At 41.3% G+C, this 21,172-nt stretch overlaps 1 protein-coding gene across 7 annotated transcripts in view; it reads left to right on the forward strand.

The window, feature by feature from the left end:
- Positions 1 to 9,503: 9,503 nt before the first annotated feature.
- DENND5A (DENN domain containing 5A) overlaps positions 9,504 to 21,172 on the forward strand; it is a 74,709-nt gene continuing 63,040 nt past the window's right edge. For all 7 annotated transcript variants that reach the window (XM_056850934.1, XM_056850936.1, XM_056850937.1 and 4 more), the window contains exon 1: positions 9,504 to 9,630. In XM_056850934.1, coding sequence (XP_056706912.1) covers positions 9,504 to 9,630 — 127 coding nt within the window. The remainder of the gene's footprint in view (positions 9,631 to 21,172) is intronic.

Here is a 21,172-nt window from a genome sequence, read left to right on the forward strand (position 1 = left end):
ACCTCCGATCCAAAGAGCCATGGGTGCCCCAGTTGTGCATACCATGCCCTGACAAGCACACGTCCTCATTCATTTTCATGAGCCTGGAGATGAAATGAATGAGAAGCACCTAAGCATGTGGCAAGTCGACTTCTACACTCCAGAGGAAGCATACATCTATGCATGGGAAATCCTGTATAAATTGTATATTTTGTACATAGTTCTTGCAACGCGGAAGACACGTCCATGTCCTGATGGAAGGCTAGCTGATCAGCTAAAATTCATTTGCAAAATGGAACAGCTTTATTTTGGATTCTTTTCAAATATTAACTAAAATGTATTGATACCTTTTTTGAGTCGTTATTGCTGTGGCCAAGGGGTATTTTGTTTTCTGTGGTAGGGCTCCATTGTACTGTCCCAGTTCATAATGGCTCTTAGGCACATGCCTGTCACTAGGAGTAACTACTTTGTACAGCCATTTCTGGAAGAAGTTATGCAGCAAGCAGTATACCTTCCACTTGATCTTTTAAACAGTTTTCATAAGTAAATCCAGATTACATGCCAGTTTCCTATCTCTCTCTGAGCCAAAGCCAATTTGCAAAGTGTGGTATGCAGGTAGTTGTGCACAAATAATACTGGCTTGGCTGAGGAAGTGTAGTCGGAGGTTACTGGATTGTACCTCTTGGCTTTCTCTTGGCTCCTTATACATATGTGGGCATCCTTTTGCTCTCTGAATGGCATTCCCCTATTACTTGGTTTATAAGCCATTGAAGGCACAGAGCATTCCTTGGTTTTGAATAAAGGTCCTACGTGGCTCTTGCAGATAAACTTTAATTCCAGGATATAGAATTCTTCAGATTTCTGGTTTGCCAATTCAATAGCATCTGAGGATAACGAACAGTACTGTAATGGACTCACACTAAAAACCCCAGGATGCTTGGCAAATAATCTGAGACACAGGATGCAGAATTAACAGTTGTGGAATATATTTCATTTCATTTCATTAACCTTTATTGGCATACCAAAAGACAAGAGATAAAAAACAACAACAATATACCTCCAAAGGGCAATACATATAAGTTACAGTTGTGGAATATAAAATGATTGAGCATCCTTGTGTGTTAAAGAAACCATTAGGCACAATTCACAAAGAGTGAGTCACAATAAGTCTTGTTAAAAATAGGAGAAAGGAGCTAAATATGGCAATTGAGGTGACTTCAGAGCTCTGTGATTAGCTGTACTTTCTCTTTAAATATTTACAAATCACAACCACACATTTGGGTAGGGACGTTGGTGGCAAAAACAGCTTAACCCATCCCACACCCACTGTAGCCTCCATGTAGTTTACTCGGATGTATATAAAAGGATAGGTAGGGAAAGATTTACCCTTTGTTTGCTTACAGTCTCAATCCATGTTTCAGATTTGTTTCAGACTTGTTGAAATTTAGAGAGATGGGAGAATCTGATCACCGATCTCCAGTGTCTTTCCCTCCAATTTCTGGCCTTGTTTGTGATCAAGTTTTGATTTATTTGTACCCATTGACTGCTACAGGATCACTGTTGCTGGGAATTCTGTGATTGAAGCTGCACAGTACTTACTGCTTAACTGAATTGGGTGATACGCTTATTAGCAAATTTTCCAGCAGTCAGGCTTTTGAGGAAATGACTGACTTGTCTGCATCGCTGTAAAGTGGCTTTCCTCATCCTGAAAATTGCTTCTTTTCAATGGAGCATTTGAAATACTGGTATATAGAAGTGTTTGGAAGTACTGGTACCTTTTGCAGCTTTGTTTTCCTGTAAAAGTGTGGGTTGAGTTGTTTTATCACAGTGTTATATATAAAGGGCACAGGAAATATGTGCATATGCTTTTTGTCCTCTGTGTTCTATTTATGTAGCTTTAGTGGCCAGAACTATTTTTTTCCATTTGTTTAATGAATCGGTGTCGAGGTATAATGGTTGGTTCTCTAACTAGCCAGAGTATTTTACCACTTAAACAGATTGGTTCAAAAATGGGCCAGTATTGGGCCAACACTATCTGTAAAACTCATGTTATTTACATGGTGCTGAACCTTGTTGGCCTAAACAGCAGAACTGTCTGTAGCAGTATTCTGGTGCACTTGATATTCCAGGAGTGCAATTCTGTGCAGAGATACTTCACTGTAACTAAACTGAAATCAATGAGCTGGAGATCCGCTTTCTATAAATGGTGCAGTGTCCTTACTGATTGGAGCCAATTTAGGGTCATTTTTTCCTTCTGTCTTGTCTTCTGTTCAGGTTACCATATAACTTGATGGAATTTGATTAGGTGTTTTAAAACTTTTTGTACCACACAACAGCCTTAGACTTTATAGCTGTGTTTTATTACTTTTCGGTAGTGTGCAGATGAAATAGTTCGTGATGCAGTTGGCTTAATGATCTAAAGCAGTTCTTTATTTTGCATGGAACGCCTTTGTCCTAACTTTTTTTGTAGACCCTTAACTAGCTCACAACCCACCATTCTTCATCTTAAGGAAGCCTCTAGAATGATTGTAGGACCGGTATGTCAGTGTGTGGTTTTATTTTAAGTCCTTCGAGTTCCCAAAAGCACTGGCAATAAATGAACAAATTAAATAAGTTTCAAATATTAGGTAGATTTGTGGCAGAGCAATGACTTCAGGGTATTGAGTTTCTACTGTTCAGACATAGGTGGCAGCTACAACTTTTGAAAGGGGTCTTGTCTTTTAAAAATCACAAAGATTTTAAATTGGTAACTTGAGACTTTTGTCTGTTTTGGGGAATTTTGAATGATTAACATTATCTGGCATTTATAATTCAAAATATGATTACATGTCTCATATATTTTACAATAAAACAAATTCATTCAATAAATTAAATATATTTATAGCAGCATTTCAACTGCACAGTTTCTGTGGGGGATGGGGAAGACGTCAGGATGTTCAGAAATCCTTCCTTCCTTATTTTTTTTTAATTAGCTGGATATCTCCAATTATAACATCACATTCTTACTCCACACCCATCTACGGCTCTGAAGCTCAAGTTTTGGCTTTTAAAGATCTCCCTCCTTTAGGTTCTCACTTTTCTTAGTGTACTGTCATTGTACACGGCACTTTGAGTAACATAAACTTAAAAAACCCCTTCCTCATGGAATTTCCAATCCAAGTTAGCCAGCAGAAGAAAACGAGGGAAGCAAAGAAAGGTAACCAGAGTGGAATGTCAGCAAATTCACAATGATTTATTACTAGGGAATACCACTCAAGCATACAGGAAAGGGAAATAAAAAGTGGCTTTATTTGTGGGTTTTTTTTTTTTTTTTTTTACTTCAATTAGTTACAGTAGAAACCAGTATTCTATAATGGTTAGACCTTTATGAGCCTGTGGGCATCTTTGGAATTCCGACACAGGGTGGTAGGCGCAACCACAAAATGACTTTCACAGGAGACAAAGCCGCACCATCAGGGAGTGAGGTCATGCGTAACCCAATAGTAACTGTTCAACATTTAAGGCAGAAGCTCTGTAACCGGATGCCTTTTATAAACATTCTTGCATACATATTGCTTACCTTCAGTAACACAGTGAAAATAACACTGTTATGATCGCAGCTATGGCTGAAGCAATTCTTTTAAAAAACTGCACAGCCAATCAGAAGCCCAGCTGGGCAAAAGCCCCACCTAGTCCTGCTTACTTTCTAAAAGTACTTGTTGGGTGCCACACTGGGTTAGTGTGTCAGACTTGGATCTGGGAGACCCAGGTTTGAATCCTCAATCTGCCATACAAGCTTGCTGTAGTTGACCTTGGTCCAGTTACATTCAGCCTAACCTATCTCTCAGGGTTGTTGTGAGGATACAATGTGGGGGAGGGAGAACAATATATGATGCTTTGAGTTCCTATTGGGGAGAAAAGTCTGTTATAAATGACATGGGGAGGGACTGTGGCTCAGTGGTAGAGCATCTGCTTGGCATGCAGAAGGTCCCAGGTTCAATCCCTGGCATGCTAGTTGCACGCTGTCAAGAGCTGGGAGCTGCCACCCCTACCTAGCCACAGGCGTCGCTGGATTCAATGATAGTTACTACAATTTGGTGCGTGCGAGCAAGGAATCATGGGAGGAACAGTTTGGAAATCTCTACCCCTTTTGCCATTTCATGCTTGACTAAGCTGATTTTTCACTCTCCCCATTTTTTCTTATAATTGACATGCAGAGGTTCTCAACATTCCATCCCTTCTGGAGCCTTTTCAATCCTCATCAGATTGTTCTTTGAGCTCCCCTTTTTGTTACTACACAAAACCATTTTTTCCTTCTTGCTGGAGAGGTCCTCCAAGTAGGTGGAAATGTCTGTCTTTGGTAGTGTTGAGTGGACTTTTGTTATCTGCATATGGGTCATAGCTACTTTACTCTTGAATTGTAACTAATCTGATGGGAGGGTGGAGAATAGCATTTTCTAATATTCAGAAATCTTTATATGTGACTGTTAGCTGGTGCTTGGCTGTTTTTTGGAGTATGATGAAAATTGACTCAGCAAATAATATAAAGTCTTCAAATCATAGTAGTTACACAGACAATGTCTTTGCTTAAAGTCTACTTGGAGTTTAGGGAGCGGTTTAAGTCTACATAACCAATGGCTATCATTTGTTTGCTATTCTGTTATCAGCAGGAGGTTTTGGGGGCGGAGCCTGAGGAGGGTGGTGTTTGGGAGGGGAGGGACTTCAATGCCATAGAGGCCAATTGCCAAAGTGGCCATTTTCTCCAGGTGAACTGATCTCTAACAGCTAGAGATCAGTTGTAATAGAAGGAGATCTCCAGCTAGTACCTGGAGGTTGGCAACCCTAGGTAGTATGCTTGCCAACCATAGTGATGTTTACCTCCCCAGCATACAGGTAATGTTGCAGATGTGGTAGGAATAGACACAAATGTTACATTCCCCCCTCCCCATGCTACGCATTATTTTCACAACAGTAGCATGCACTGCAGTCATTAGCAATGAGGTGGGAAGTCATACATGTGCCCAAACTGGGTAAAATGTCAGAGATTTGTGATGGGGACTGGAGGTCTTTTGTTGTCTTTTATTTTCCTTAAAAGCAGTAATAGGGGCGGGGTCTGATTGAGATCAAGGTGAAGTATTACGGCTGGGGGGAATTAACCCTTTCCACATGTGCCTCAATAAATAAAAGTCATCTACATGCTCTGTTGTAAGGAGCCCTGTGGAGCAGAGTGGTAAGCTGCAGTATTGCAGTCCAAGCTCTGCTCATGACCTGACTTCGATCCCAATGGAAGTTGGTTTCAGGTAGCCGGCTCAAGGTCGACTCAGCCTTCCATCCTTCCGAGGTCGGTAAAATGAATACCCAGCTCACTGGGGGTAAAGATGACTGGGGAAGGCACTGGCACACCACCCCGTAAAACAAAGTCTGCCTAGTAAACGTCAGGATGTGACGTCACCCCATGGGTCAGGAATGACCCGGTGCTTGCACAGGGGACCTTTACTTACATGCTCTGTTGGCCCCACCCCACTTAAGTCACAGTAGTTAGGTTCTGTTTGTTTTCTCAAAAATCGTATTCAAGCTGTATTGGTTTTTCATGTTAAGTAGTTTTCCCAAACAAGCTGAATTCAAATAGCCACTTTAAATATGCCAAAGGGCTTGATGAAGGATATTTGAACCCCTCCTTTGGAGGACAAATGACCTATCCCAAGATGCTGCTTACATTTCCCTGTATGAAAAGATGTTTCATACCTTCTCTTTCTTGCCAGTGAATATTATAAATATTACACACCCCATCCACAATGTGAATATTACTCGTCTTTTTTTGTGGCTGTTGCATGTGCATATCAGGATCTTGATCCGTAGAAATGTGTTAAAATGTTTATGATGGGCTTGGGTAACCTTCAGAATGCAAATCAATGCAGTGATCTGCAGAGAGTATGAGGCAATAGAATGGTTGGCGCGGGGAAAGAAATGACTTGAGAGAATTGTTCTTGTGTGCAAGCCCTGGCTTCTTTGTGTATTCTAAATAAGTGTTAAACAGGACAAATGAGAACATGTGTCATATAAGGCAAAGGCTTGCAGAAATATCTCTTACGCCTTGTGGCATTAGATTAGAGCACAGTGGACATTTTTTAGCATTAAGTATTTGACCCAAATTCACATTTTGCCACAGTATGAACCAGTCCAAAATATAGTTGATTTCAGCTTCTCTTTTATTTCCTCCCTCCTTTTTTGAGTACCAGATTATTTTCACTCATTGAGGCTTTCACATAGTATTCACAGTATTTGGAAGATAGTTGTGTGACTTTCATATTTATTTTAAAGTTGCTGTTACTCAACCCCCTTCTGCCTTGTAAGCTTGGAAGAAACGATGCAGCCTTCAACTAACTTCCTCCTGTCTACATGAATTGGCTTCACAGACCCACTGATAAAAAGGACTGATGTAACAGCAGGGTAGCAGAAAATTAAGATCCAGTAATCCTTGGCCCCATTTCCTGTTAGCTGTATTTGATTCTACTCCTTTGGTAATTACTATGGTAACTGCTTTTGGGTCATCTGAATGCCGCCAAGAGCCGCATGTACCACCTCTCTCATTCTGGTGCTTTGGAAAACTTGGAGCAATTGCCGGATGCTCGTGCAGGTATTCAGTCAGGTTTAACGCTTGGCTACCTTTGCAGAAGTGTGAGTTCTGTAGCAGCAGGGTGCTAATTATAGTACTAGGAATAAGCTAGCAGCAAAGAGCTATTGCAAGTGCAAGTTAAAACTTAGCTAACTACATTCAAGCTCTTACCACGTTTGCCTTAAATCCAGAATTGTTTCAGTTAGCTTCCATTTGCTTAAGGCAAAAAAGTCTCTTGTGTTGCTTGATAATTTAGTCCCAAGCCTTTCTAGTCAATGGCAAAAGATATTTTTAAAACAGAAGTATTTGCAAAAAACTGCTTCTCTTTGTGTGAAATAATCATTTGGGTTGTAATTCCTGAACTGAATTCCAATTAGACTGTTATTATTCTTTTATATTCTGTAGGGTCAAATCCATTCTGTATGAGCCAAGTGGGTGTTAGACATAAACATGGGGATTGGCCATGTGGGGGCTGTTTTATGCTGCTGAAGGATTAGTTTTTTATAGCCAGTGGGAACTGGCATTGAAACTGGGGCTCCACGTGGTACAATAGCACTATATTCCACATAAATAATCCAGCAATTGTGGTTCTTGTGGATAACAGCCAATGTTGTGATCTCTATCACAGTGTGAGGCAAAACTAGTCACTGTTTTGCCTCCCTTTTCACTGTCCCTGCCACCACCTTGGGGTAAAACACAGCCCCTCTCTTTCTCTCTCGTGGGTTGCCCCAGGGTCAACCTCACAGGGGTGTCACACTATAGCATGCCAAGGTGCAAGAAAGAACTATAATTTCCCACAGCATTATATCTGAAGTGGAAAGAGTGAGCCAGTTTCATTCTCCAGTGCTCTACAAGCATCTACCATGTAGGTAAGGAAGAGCATTCAGAGGGAGAAAATAGGAACCAACGGCTTGCCCAGTTAGAATTACTATATATCCTTTCTTAATCCCTGGCTGTGTAGTCATTAATGCAATCTACAGCAGTGGTATCCCATTACTATAAACTAGAGGTTCTCAAACTGTGGATCAGGATCCAGAGTAGGCTGCCATTCTCTTGTTGGTAGAGGCGCAAGCATTCGTGACCCAGAGCCCACATTGTGAGATGCATGAAGTGTATATCCATCTGGAAAACATATGCACATAAAACACAAAGCTACTACTCAGGGGGGTCATCAAGCAAACGCTCTACCAGTGAGCCGCAGAACCACCACCGCACCTTGGAGGTGTGCGCCAGCATCCCTTTCAATGTTGGACATAACTGTGTGTCATGCAAGACCTTTGCCCATGGCACTGCAAGAAGGTCTGGGGTGTACCTTTTGAACTTACAGCAATTGATGCTCCTCAAAATATCACTGCCCCTCACGTGTCCGTCGCTGTGACAGGAATTAATCATTTGCAGCAGAACTAATCCTGGATTCAAGAGTTTTGGGATTCAAGGGAAATTTATTATTTGCTTTATTTAATGGTCTATGACTGCAAATAAATTATTGATTTATATTTATTTATCTGTTGGTTTTATTTTTTCAACTTATAGCCCTCCCTCCCCGGCCAAGACCAGACTCAGGGCCGGTAACATGACCAAACATATCAACCATCAACAATAAAAGTAATAATTCTAAAATTAAACAGTAAAACCCAATTAAAAACTCCAGATGGGGCCTACTTTAGTCCATAGTGCCTGGAATAAGCAGTAGGTTGCCCCCCCCCCCATAATGAGAGTAACATAGAACAAGGGTAGGGATACCAGGTTCCTCTTTGTCAATGGTGGGAGGGTTTGGGGCGGAGCCTGAGGAGAGCGGGGTTTGGGGAGGGACTTCAATACCATAGAGTCCAATTGCCAAAGCGGCCATTTTCTCCAGGTGGACTGATCTCTATTGGCTGGAGATCAGCTGTAATAGCAGGAGATCTCAAGCTCCATTATTTCGTTCTGTAAAGAGAAAAAATTAAGTCATTGTACTTACCTTTGAAAGTATTTTACAAGTCATTGTACTTCCCTTTGAAAATTATTTGCCTTCTTTGAGTAGCTTTATGCTACATATTCTTTGTATTTCTGTATAACATCTGCACTTGTAAATAATATATCACTTTTGCATACCATTTTGAGCTTGATACCATTATCTTTATCCAGCTTGTCTAAAGGTATCTGTACTTGATTTTTGCTTAGTACCTAGAGGTGGGCAACACTAGACAAGGGGGGGGGAATAGGGAGGCCAGCAGAGGATGATACCTGCGGCTGTCCTCCATTAGGAGGAGGATAGGGATGCTGCCCAAAAGCAAAATTCTCCGGCTGTTTTCAAATGGTGAGGGCGAGAGGGCAAACAAAGGAAAGGTAAGGAAAGGAGGAAGGTGGGACTGATAGAAACAGAGGAGGAACAATTAGTACAAGGGTAGGTGTGAGGGAGATACAGTGAAGCAATGCTTTCTCCTGGCGTAGACTAGACACGAGGCCACGTCGACGTTGGGCGGAAAGCAAAAACAAATAAGCCCTGGGAATGGGCAGAAGGACAAAACAAATAAGCCCTGGGAATGGGCAGAAGGACGGGCTCCATCCCTCCCCCCCCCCAACTCCCCTGCAGCCCTCGGAACCAGACCGCAAGGAGCATCACGTCATCCCTTCCGCTCACTGCGCATGCGCAGCGTTGCGGTTCTCCCTTCCATCCCACCTCCCCTCCCGAAACATCTGGGGGAAGGGGGGGGGTGCGCCGAGAGCGCGCCCAGCGATGCGCGCCCGCCCGATGGGTGTCAGGCCCGCGACCCACAATGCCGCGCGGCCCTGGCCGCTCCGCTCCGTCATGGAGGCAGCCGCGGGGCCCGCTGAGGCAGCCGCAGTGGTCCCGGCCGGAGCAGCAGAAGCCGCGGCGGAGGCCCGGGTCCTCTTCCCTTCCCGCCGAGCGGCTTGAGCCGTCCCGCCTCACAGGGGCTCGTCCAGTATGAGTGGAGGCGGCGGCGGCGGCGGCTCCGGCTCCTCGTCGTCTGCTGCTCCTGGCCGCTTCGCCGACTACTTCGTGATCTGCGGGCTGGACACCGAGACCGGGCTGGAGCCGGACGAGCTCTCCGGTGAGTCCATCGCCTTCCGAGCTCCCAATGGCGTCGCCTGTGCTGAGGCGGCGGCGGCCTGGGGCGCCTTTTCGCCTCGGAGCATCACTCGTTGAGGCCGGGCGTGCGCGGGGGGGGGGAGGGGATGGGGGAGGGGAGGGGGGAGGGGGGGCAGCGGTGCTGCATCCCGGCGGCTGGGCGAAAGAGCCCGTGGCCCTCCCCCGGGTGGCGAGGTTTTCCTCATGTCCTGGGGGGAGGGGGCTTTTAGGGGTGATCCGGCTCCAAACGAGAGAGGCCAGTGACGGTCTTGGAGGGGGTCCCGTAAAAGAAGCCCCCCGCCCTGCGGCAACCCACCCCCATAACGATGACCCACTCGGGCCCATTTGGCGTCCCCTTTAAGATGGGCCTGCTCGGTGTCGAGGGCGCCCGGCCCAATGGAGGCGGTGGAGCCGAGGGAACCGGCGCCGCGGTTGCTTTGTTTTGGCGGCGGCGGGACCGTTATTTTCCGAGTTATCCCACGAAGGTGCTTTGGGTTTGATGGGGATCTAAATCTGATCTAGCCTTGTCTTAAAATGTCTTCTAACAGCGGCGAGAGTACTCCTGGCGTCACTTTGGAAAACAAATAAGATCCCAAAACTTCAAACGTGGTTAGATAAGTCCCTAGAATATATTACTATGGCACAATTAACAGAATATATGAAAGATAATACACGAGAATCGTGAGAGATGGAAGTCCTTTTAGGAATATATTAAAAGCACCAGACAAAAGATCTAGTCAAATCAAATTACTATTATGTTAAGAAAATATGGAAGACGGTATTATAAAGAGGGGTAGAGATTGTTAGATACCAACAAAATGATATGTAAATAATATCTTCCCTTAAAAAGTATACAATAAAAAAGAGGGGTAGAGATTGTTAGATACCAACAAAATGATATGTAAATAATATTATCTTCCCTTTCCCTATTTTTTCCCTCTGTATATCTACTTGTTAATGAAAAAAAAAAGTATACAATAAAAAAGAGGGGTAGAGATTGTTAGATACCAACAAAATGATATGTAACTAATATTATCTTCCCTTTCCCTATTTTTCCCCTCTGTATATCTACCTATTAATGAAAAAAATAAAAAAAGTATACAATAAAAAAATAGATCTAATCTAGCCTTGCTGTCGCTTTGGCGTGCAAAGGCGCGTTCTGAAGGGTTAGGCAGTGGTTGTAACAGCACTGCCGTTATTTTAACCGCGGGTGGGGTAGAATCATAGTGCCATTTATACATGGGAGGTTTTGCCTTGGATTGGCCACTCTCTAGATGCACATTTTTGGGGAATGCACTGGCAAACCACCCGGTAAACAAAGTCTGCCTAGAAAATGTCGGGATGTGACATCACCCCATGGGTCAAGAATGACCCGATGCTTGCACAGGGGACCTTTACCTTTAGATGCACATTTTACCCATCTGAATTCTCAAAACTCAACAGTGAGCCCCCATGCAGAGTTTTCAGAATTCGGATGGGGGAAATGTGCATCTAGAGAGCACCAAATCCAAGGCAAAACCTCCCATGCATAAATGGCCATAGAGTTGGAAGGGACCTCCAGAGACATCTAGTTCAACCCCCTGCACAATGCAGGAAATTCACAACTACCTTCCCCCCCCCCACACCCCCACTGAACCCACTGTTTTCTTTCTCTGTCCTCCAGATTAACAGCTTGCTTTCCGCATATTCTTATCTCCCACAGAGGCTAGCGTGCAAAATGAATTAAAACCCTAATAAGGGCTGTGGTGGGATGGCAAGTCTGTTTATGGAGAAGGAGAAAGAAGAAAACATCTCATAGCAGCAGTTTAAGGGGAGAAGTGCAAACATTTTAAAGTAATGGCTGGAAGCAGTGGCGGATCTACTATGAAACTATTGAAGGTATCCTAATTCCTGAGGGGCCCTGAAGCAACTTTTTTTAATGAGTGAATTTGTCAACAAAATAATGGTGTTTTTTTCAAGTGTTTGTTATTAAAATAAGGCTATTTTAGTGATAGAATCATAAGCCAATGGGTTGAAGTACTTAATATTACCTTAGAATATGTTCTAATACCCATTTTATATGGCCTCAAAATGTCCCTGTAATTGGTCAAATTTCAGAATTTTCTTGGGGGCTTGTAGCGCCCGAACCCCCAGCTGTAAGGGCTGTCTGAGCTTGCCAGAATCTATTCATAGCCTACATTTTGGCAGCTGGATCCTCGAATCCTTTGTTGGTGCGCAGCTTAATAGTTCTATAACTCAGCACTTAGGCTAGAGCCAATTGGAACCATAAAAGACATCTGAATTCTAAATTCAGGCTGTGCTTATCTTGCTTGTGCATTTTAACACAAAAAATCAGATTTTCACCTCTTTATCCTAATGAGCCCCCTCTGATGACCTTCTACCTCTCTATTAGAGAATGAACCAATACATCTGCCATAGAACAACAATCCCATCGAAGAAGATAACAGCAGTTACCCAGACCTCGTTGCTGGTTGCAAAAGGGTCCCCATAACAGTTCAAGCTTTAGGGTCCCAAAAATGTAGGTCCGCCACTGGCTGGAAGATTCAAAAACAAAACCCATTCAGGACCCGACCAACCAAATAATACAGTACTGTGTGCGAGCTTTTAAGTTTTCCAGAATTCTTCCCCAGACTGGATGTTAAGAAACAAATAAGAGGGCACTAAGATTGTGGCCTGGAAACTCCCCCTTCACCCAAATGAATAATCTTGCCCACTTTTGGAGGGGGGGGTCTTAATAAAAAGTATTATATGGCTTTTATTTTGGTGTTTTCTATGGACCAACATAGCTACCTACAGTGCTGAAATATTGGATCTCTTGTATCTTGTGGCCTTTTGGCCTACTGTGACAATCCTTAGGCTTAAGGTACAACAAAAATGTTGGATATATTGATGGTTATATTTTGTATTGCTTCAGGTCTGTTCATTTCCAGCACTTTCAGTGCCGTCCTAAGTAGGTCTACTCAGAATCTGCCTCAGGTCTATAAAATGGAGCTTGCTCTTAGGATTGTACTGGGTGTCTTCATGCTAGGAAAAACTTTACATTCTCAATTTTTGGTTGTCCAGTTGATGTAAAAAGATAAAAGGTGGCAGAACTCAGTACTGTTATGTTTAGAACATACCCTGTTCATTCTTAAAAATGTAGTTTGCCATAGTGATGATAAAGTTTGCTTTTAAAATTGTTTATATGAGTTCTTAATTTTTAGCTCGGATACTCCTGGATTTAGTATATACATAGTATATTTACAGTGGGTTGGATCCGATGAGTACGCCCCACTAATCATGAAACCATCCTCCAGGGGAAGGCTCCTTGTGCTGGCAGAAGGCTCCATTATGTGTAAATGTGTTTCTTACCATACTTAAGTACTATTAAGTTTTAAAAAGTAAAATATTATTTCTTTTAGAACGGTTGTTTTTTTGTTTAAGGTTTTCAGCAACAGGTTTTTAAGACGCATCATGAGCTGACAACAAAAACCTTATTTCTAATTTCCCCCAAAAATGGATACATGGTTTTTGTGTTTTAGTTTGCATTTGTTTCTTTATCAGTTGTTTGTTTACATAGATGTAGGTTCTACTGTGTTCCATAGGGCTCACTTCAAATAAGTATGTATAGGATTGAAGTCTTAGGCTGTATCCATAGTTTGCATAAACATTCCTAGAGCCTTTTAACTGTTATAAAATTTACAGATATACTAAAACCCACAGGCAAATATATACTCAAACTGAAAATGAGAATATCAAGTGGGATGGATTGCTTTTGGGGCATATGTTTATAGAATGGGCAATAACCCTCTGAGCTGTCTCTCATCTAATCAATATGATTTACTTATTTTTTGGAGCTATCTCTTTGGCCTGGATTGGTACATATAAGCTTTATATGGCTCAGGTACTGCAAAGATCTTATTTAGCCTCCATCATATCATTTGAAAATCCTTGTATGATATAGCTTGCTAAATAATTTTGCAGTTAGGCTACCTTTCTTTTTAAACATATAATTTCTATGTAAGAATAGAGGCAATATGTGTTTACTGTTGTTTTCCACGAGTCTTCATGGATTTGCCAGACATAAATTTTATGTAGAATGATGGGTGCTTGGTACTAACTCTGTATCCTGTATGAACAAAGCTGTTTATCTCTGGATTGCTTAAGTACAATGCTATAATCTGAAGTTATTCTATAAGTAGATATAAAACAGTTTATCATCTAGACCACAAGTTAAATCTCTTGTCTTCCAATGTGAATGTTTTAGATTGCATTCTTAGATGGAAACCTAAAACTCTTTATTTACCAAAGTCATTTCGGTGGTAAAATTTCTACTGATTTTTAAAATTGTATTTACTAAATTCCCTTATTTGGATATGATACTATGGGTGTAATTTCTTGGATATGATTCTCATCCATGGGATGTACCACTTCACACAAATTGCATTTCCTTTTGAGCTGCCCTCTTCTGTGGGAGCCACCTTTAGTGTTTGAATTTGCCCTGTTTTTGCTGTTACGTAGTAAAATACTCTTGACAGTTAAAGATCATTGCATTGTCACGAGGCTGAAAATATGATTGAATAGCTCAGCACAACTAGAATATGTGGCAGAAACTCCGTGGCTGATACTGCTGCCTTGTCATAAGACAGCTATGATTTTTATTTTTATTTTTTTGTGCTGTTAAGTTACAGTTGACTTGTGGCAACCCCATAGGGTTTTCAGGGCAGGAGTTGTTCAGGGGTGGTTTGCCATTGCAACCCTGGGCTTCCTTATTTATTTTATTTTATTTATTTATTTTTATATACCACCCTTTCCCAACGAAGTTAGGCTCAGGGCAGTTATAGGTCTTGTTTGCCAGTGAGTTCTACTAGGCCGGAGCCAAGGTCTGGTCAAGGACATCTGAATGCTTCTTGAGCCAGGGACCACCAGTAAGTTGTTTCAAATGAGCGAAGCACTCTTTGGTGTGTGTGTGTGTGTGTATATATGGTGGTGTCCCATCCAAATACTAACCAAGGGCCATTCCTGCTTAGCTTCTGAGATCTAACAAGATCAAGCTGTCCAGGTCAGGATGTGATGTTACTGCACATAAAACATTTAGGCTATTTGCAGACATCATATTTGCCTTGTCAAAAGGCAGCAAGAAATGAAGCTGCAGGGCTCCAGCAACATCACCTGTTTGGCACAGTTACCATGCCTTTAATCAAGTTGCAGTATGATCATGCTAAACTGAAATTAAATGAAAGTACCAAGGTGCCACTTGAAGGAACTAATATTGTTCAAGTTCAAAAATCTGTATTGGGTAGTACAGCTAATGTTTTTACGGCATAATTACTTCCTCAAGTTTGGTATTTTCTACAACCTGGCTCTGTGTGAATTATTGACCCATCAAAATTAAAGATGATCAGGCTATACCACAAATCAAGGTAAGGGAACATGAAAGTGATGTAGTCTCATAAAACTAATATTTAAAAACAGTGAACATTTAAAAATGGATTTTGAAGTTAGAGGGCTGGTTGCTTCTATGTTTTATGTTTTTTGCAAAAAAATTTACCGCAGACTGTGGAATATGAAAATTCTGATAGCTTTCGCATTTTGATCCTTAGGTTTAAAAGTTATTTATATCTTTGAGATATGTTGTTTTAGTCCCAGTGGATCCTGAAAGATACATTGACTAGAATGAAAAGAGTATTGTGTAGTTTTTTCTCTGCTGAATATATTTTTAGCTATAAAAGCTTCTTTGTGCTACTGAAACAATTTGTCTAATAAGTGGCAATTGTTAGAGTAAGGCATTGGCATTACAAAGCAGAGAAGAGAAAGAAGGGAAATAGGGTTCCTAAAATAAAACAAAGCAACTAACAATAATCTGATTGGTGCACACTGCAGTCCTCCGGGACAAGTCAGCTTTGAGCACAGCCTCTCAATGATGTCATAGTAACTAAAGCTCACTATAGGAAACAGACAGTTGCTACTGGAACTCTTAGCAGTGCTATAAATGGATCCGTTCTAGCTAAGAAATAATGAAATGATGTGCCAACTTGTAGGCTTTTTTCCCAAGTATATAATGAATGTAAGCTATTTAAAACAAGATTATATATGCTCTTTAAAGACATATATGTGTGTATACAGGTTGAGTATCCCTTATCCGAACTGCTTGGGACCAGAAGTGGTCCGTATTTTTGCATATACATAATGAGATATCTTGGGGATGGGACCCAAGTCTAAACACAAAATTCATTTATGTTTAATAGATACTTTATACACATAAGCCTGGATGTAATTTTAAACAATATTTGTAATAATTTTGTGTGCATTGAATGATTAATGGCGCTGCTGAGGGCCTGTGAGTAATGTCTGCATGCCGACTCAAAATGTCCGGTTTTCACATCAGTCCAGATATCGGATGCCCAGATAAGGGATATTCAACCTGTGTAGGCATAAACTTTCATGGGCTGGAGCCCACTTCAGTGATCACTTTGTGCATCGAACATAATTGCTAGGTGTATATACCATGGAGATTGGCAGAAGCAAGGAAAAATGAAGACAACGGGTCAAACAATGACAGATAGCATTAGGTTATTACATTACTATGCAGAACATAAATGAATATAAGATTCAGTGGCCGATGAATTGGCATAGCTAGGCAAGCAATGTAAATAAACCTCTAAAGAGCGATAATCACTTTATATAGTGAGGTATACATTTAAGACTTGAGAGTCTGGAATAACTATAGTATCTAATTATAAAGGTATGTTTCTTCATCATAGATTGAGGCTCCAGTCCAAAGCTCTCAAAAAGACAAGTGGGTTCAAGCTGAAACTCTCTCTAAAAGCTAAAATAACTAAACTGAGGCTATTGTACTTTGGTCACATTATGTGAAGACAAGAGTTACTGAAAAAGACCATAATGCTGAAAAACAACTGAATCCTCCACTTTATCTTAATTGATTTCTATTGGGAGTGACTAGGCTGGGGAGAAAAATGCTTGAAGCAATGAAACACAGCAGTGTAATGCGCTGGAGGGGAGAAGGTTTTAATTTCCTATATCCATGCATGTCTTGTCATGTTAAATATAGATGCCCAGACCATTCTTTATTCACAACTGTCATATTTATGTATATGCATCCAGTTATTTCCACCTGTAAGCTGGATGTAGTTCTAACACCAGCACCAGCTTTCTCACCCTGGTTCAGCCCCAAATTTTGTATGCTTTCTAAATCTAAAGCACATTGTTCTCACGTGAGTGATCTTTGACATTCGTGGTGGGAGCAGCTCTGAACATGCATTAAACATGTACTGCTGTGGCACTGAAGGCTGTGGGGAAGCCCTTGTGTAATACGAAAAGGCTTTTATTTTTGTAACTCTGCGGCAGATATTGGATGGTAAGAGTGGGTTCTAATGGAACCTGTGAAATGCTCTGTTCAAGTTGTAAATGTTGCCCTCGATCATCCAGCTTTCTTTTCCCTGAAGGAGTCTGTGTTGTTCCCCATGTTTTGGAATACCAAAGAGCTCTTTTGTTTCTTTGGGAACTGAGGCAGACGTGCTATGGTAGCTGATATTGCAGTAAAGAATGGAGTGGCTGATGAAAGTAAGAGCAGCTGTACTCTGCTGAAGCCTTTTTGGAGCTACAAGCTATTATGCCACGCTGCTTTATGCACAACATCGTGATGCCATGTTTTTGTGTTGGGCAGATTTTAAAAGTGTGGGTTTGAGTACCGAGGTTATAAAATTACTTCTGTACTCCCAAACAATTTTTACAAGTCTGCATGTTAGCTATCCAACATATTTGCCAAGTGCAAAGCTGCTTGAATTTGACTTAGAAATTTAGATAGTCTTTGACTTAAAAACAAAACAAGCTCATAGACCTCAGCTTTGTTGAAACAATTTGGCACCTTTAATTTTATGTATGAAGGATTACAGTTTTATACCAAACCTGTAGTATGTATAGTATTAGGCTGGCTATATCTTAAACTGTTTTAATCGTGTGAAATCTTGCTAGGCAGATATTTATATCTGGGTTTTTTTCTTAGAAAGCCCATTTTTATGTTATTCCTATAGAATAGTCAGTCTTGCCTGCAGGAGTTCATACGGGAAAAATAATTCATATGATGTGACATTGTCAGGAACAGCAACTTTATTGTGCTTGGGTCATCAGTTACTTGTGTCAGATCTGAGGCGAAAGCTTCTTGAGTTTCTGAACTGCACTCTAGTTATCACTAGGTATGATGTTTTGGTTAGATATTATGGTGTAAGCCCACGGAGGCCAGAGCAGTTTCTTGCAAAACCGTCATTACGCTCAGTTGTGTTCTTTTCAGAACAGCGTGTTCCTTGTTTTGTGACTGAATTATTAGATAATAGTATAGATAGAACATAATATATTTGGTAGCGAGGTATGACAGTGACCTAAAAAAAATCAGTTGATTTATTTTCTTCCATTTGCTGAACACTTTATTTACATTATTTGTGGTCTTCGTTTCTCACAGGGACTCAAGGGGGATTACATTCAATATGTTCAACCAAAATGGGACAATTCCATGAACAATGCAATAGGATTAGGATTGTAGAAGTCTGGAACCAAAGAAGTTGACAAAAAACCTAATAAAAGACTGGATGTCAGTAGGTTACATACATAGGTTGTGTATGTGTTGTGTGTGTTAAGTGCCTTCAAGTCGCTTCCGACTCATGGCAACCCTATGAATCAAAGTCCTTCAGAATGTCCTATCCTTCCCGGCCGAAGCCAGGCTCAGAGCGGGTTATAAAAAAATATCCTTGAAACCAAATGCATTTTGGCCAAAAGGCCTTCCTCGGTGGTATAAATTGTACAATACAATTTATTTACAATTATTATTATTTACAATTTATACCACCGAGGAAGCCTTTTGGCTGAAATGTGCTTGGTTTTAAGGATATTTTTATTTATTTAAAATTTATTAAAGCTTTGTATATTTTTTGCACTTAACTTATTGTTATCCAGTCTATAATTAAGTTTTCTGTCAACCTCTTTGGTTACCTGTTGTTTCTGGATGAAGTTTTTTCCTCCTTTGTTTGTCTGGAACCTACCAGAAATCTAAAAGATAGAGCTGAGGAATACCATAAGTATTACCAAGACACATTAAGTGGTGCAGAAATTACATAGTAGGATCCTACTTACAGTAACCTATATACAGTAACATTGACCACAGTCCATAATAATTTATCCAAGTAAGATTGTGAACCATTTTGTACAGTAGAACATTATTACCTGTGCAGAAAAGCCCTCTTGAATAATTCAGTTTTACGTAGTTTGCAGAAAACCAGGAGAGCAGGAGGACCTTTTGTGACCTACTCAGGCAGTAGGAGCAAAGGAGCAAAGCTGTCGTGGTGGAGCCTAGGGGGAGAGACGATCCTATAGATAAGAGGGACCAAGGCCATGAAGGGCTTCGTATGTGATAGTCAGTACCTTAAACTGAGTCCAGCAACAAATGGGCAGCCAACAGAATGCCTTCAGCATGGGAGTAAATATGCTTGCTCTGCCTAGCTCCCAATAATAGCCTAGCTGTAGATTTCTGCGCCAACCAGAGTTTCTGAATTGATTCTGAGGGGAGACCAATGTACAATGCATTATAGTAGTCTAGTCTTGATGTTACTGTGGCTTGGATCCAGGTGGCCAGATCAACCATATCAATCCTGCATTGTGCAGGGGGTTGGACTAGATGACCCTGGTGGTCCCTTCTAACTCTATGATTCTATGGTAAGGGCCCATCTTTTGAGCTAGGCTGAGTTGGAAGAAAGCCTTTTTTGCTGCTGCATTAACTTGTTTCTCCAGTAATAAAGAGGGATCCAGTATAACTCCAAGGCCTTTAACTGAGTCAGCAAGGGTCAGAAGAACTCCATCAAAAGTGGGGAGCACAATGTTCTATAAAAGATCTCTGCCTTCCCAAGCCGCTTTAGCTCTTTTTCAGGGTTGTTTCAGTTTGTTCACTCTTAGCCAATTAACCATAGCAGCCAGACAATTATTCAGGACCTCTGCTGTTTCACCAGGCTATTTAGATAAGGATACATGCTGGTTATGGTCTGCATATTGATGACATCTAACCCCAAAACTATGAATGATTTGTCCTAAGGGCATTACCTAGAGATGGAAAAGTATGGGGGATAGAACTGCACCTGTAAAATCCTATAGGAGAGGTCCCACACTTATGATAACTGATTTCCAGTAGCAACCCTTTGAGTCCAATCTGTGAACCAGTTCAACTCACATCCCTTATGCCTACTTCTGCCTCCAAGCACCTCAACAAGATGATCTACTGTATCAGAGGCTGCTGATAAATGCAGTAGGAGTGACAGAGAGGCATGGTCTTTGTCTACATTCAGATGGAGGTCATTAACTAAAATTTGCAGAGCTGCCTCTGTCCCATAGCCTGGGCTGAAGTCAGACTGAAAAAGGGTCCAGAACAGATGAGTTATCCAAGAAGACCTGGAGTTGGTCTGCTACTGTTCTCTCAGTCACTTTGCCCAGAAAGGGCAGATAAGAGACTGGGCAATGGTTGGCCACATCATTGTTTGGTAGGGATGTTTTTTAAGGTAGTGGATGGATAACTGCCTTTTTGCTTGGCTAAGGGAAGATGTCCATGAGTTAGTGACTGGTTTATAATAGATACTAAGGGTTGGTTGATGTGGTCCTTACATGATTTTATTAGGCAGAATGGTCTATGAATAGTTCATAAATAGACTAGGTGGTGCATAAGCCTTTCTTCTGGTGTATCTGTTACAACTGACACCCTGAACAGAACATACTCTTGATATTTTATCAGCAAAAATCTTGGCAAAAGCATCACAGCTAATTGTGTGTTCCTGGGACAGTAAAGGCTCAGATTTAGGCCTAGAAGCTAAAATGACTAAACTGAGGCTATCGTATTTTGGTCACATCATGAGACGACAAGAGTCACTGGAAAAGACAGTCATTCTAGGAAAAGTTGAGGGCAGCAGGAAAAGAGGAAGACCCAACAAGAGATGGATGGACTCAATAAAGGAAGCACAGCCTTCAATTTGCAAGATCTGAGCAAGGCTGTCAAAGATAGGACATTTTGGAGGACTTTCATTCATAGGGTCGCCATGAGTCGGAAGAGACTTGACGGCACTTAAGACACACACACAGATGCTGAGCTACAGTACCTTGAACAGTTGGGATGGATGTGATACTCAGTGGTTATATAGTCAGTATTAATAGCTGTATTGCATATTGTTGTGTGTACACATTTGTGGTGGCACACAGCACATACAGTGGTTCTTTGGGTTAATGGTAACTGCCTGCAAGCCACAAAGTGAATACCACTACTTTAAGTAGATTAGTTTTATTTATCATTCATTGATTTGTAGGAAACAAGACTGAAGCACAAACAAATTGCCCTTCATCCTGTGATCATCTGGCACAAATAATAAAACAGAGGGAAATAAATCTTATTCTCGCTCAGAGGGAGAAGGGCATCTTCATTATGGGTGTTTCCTTTTCCTCTTATCTCGGGAGGCAGGAACCAAATATTTAAATTTTTCTGACCTCTGAGGGTAAAC

This window comes from Euleptes europaea, chromosome 6, assembly GCF_029931775.1.
Source record: "Euleptes europaea isolate rEulEur1 chromosome 6, rEulEur1.hap1, whole genome shotgun sequence".
Lineage (NCBI taxonomy): Eukaryota > Metazoa > Chordata > Lepidosauria > Squamata > Sphaerodactylidae > Euleptes > Euleptes europaea.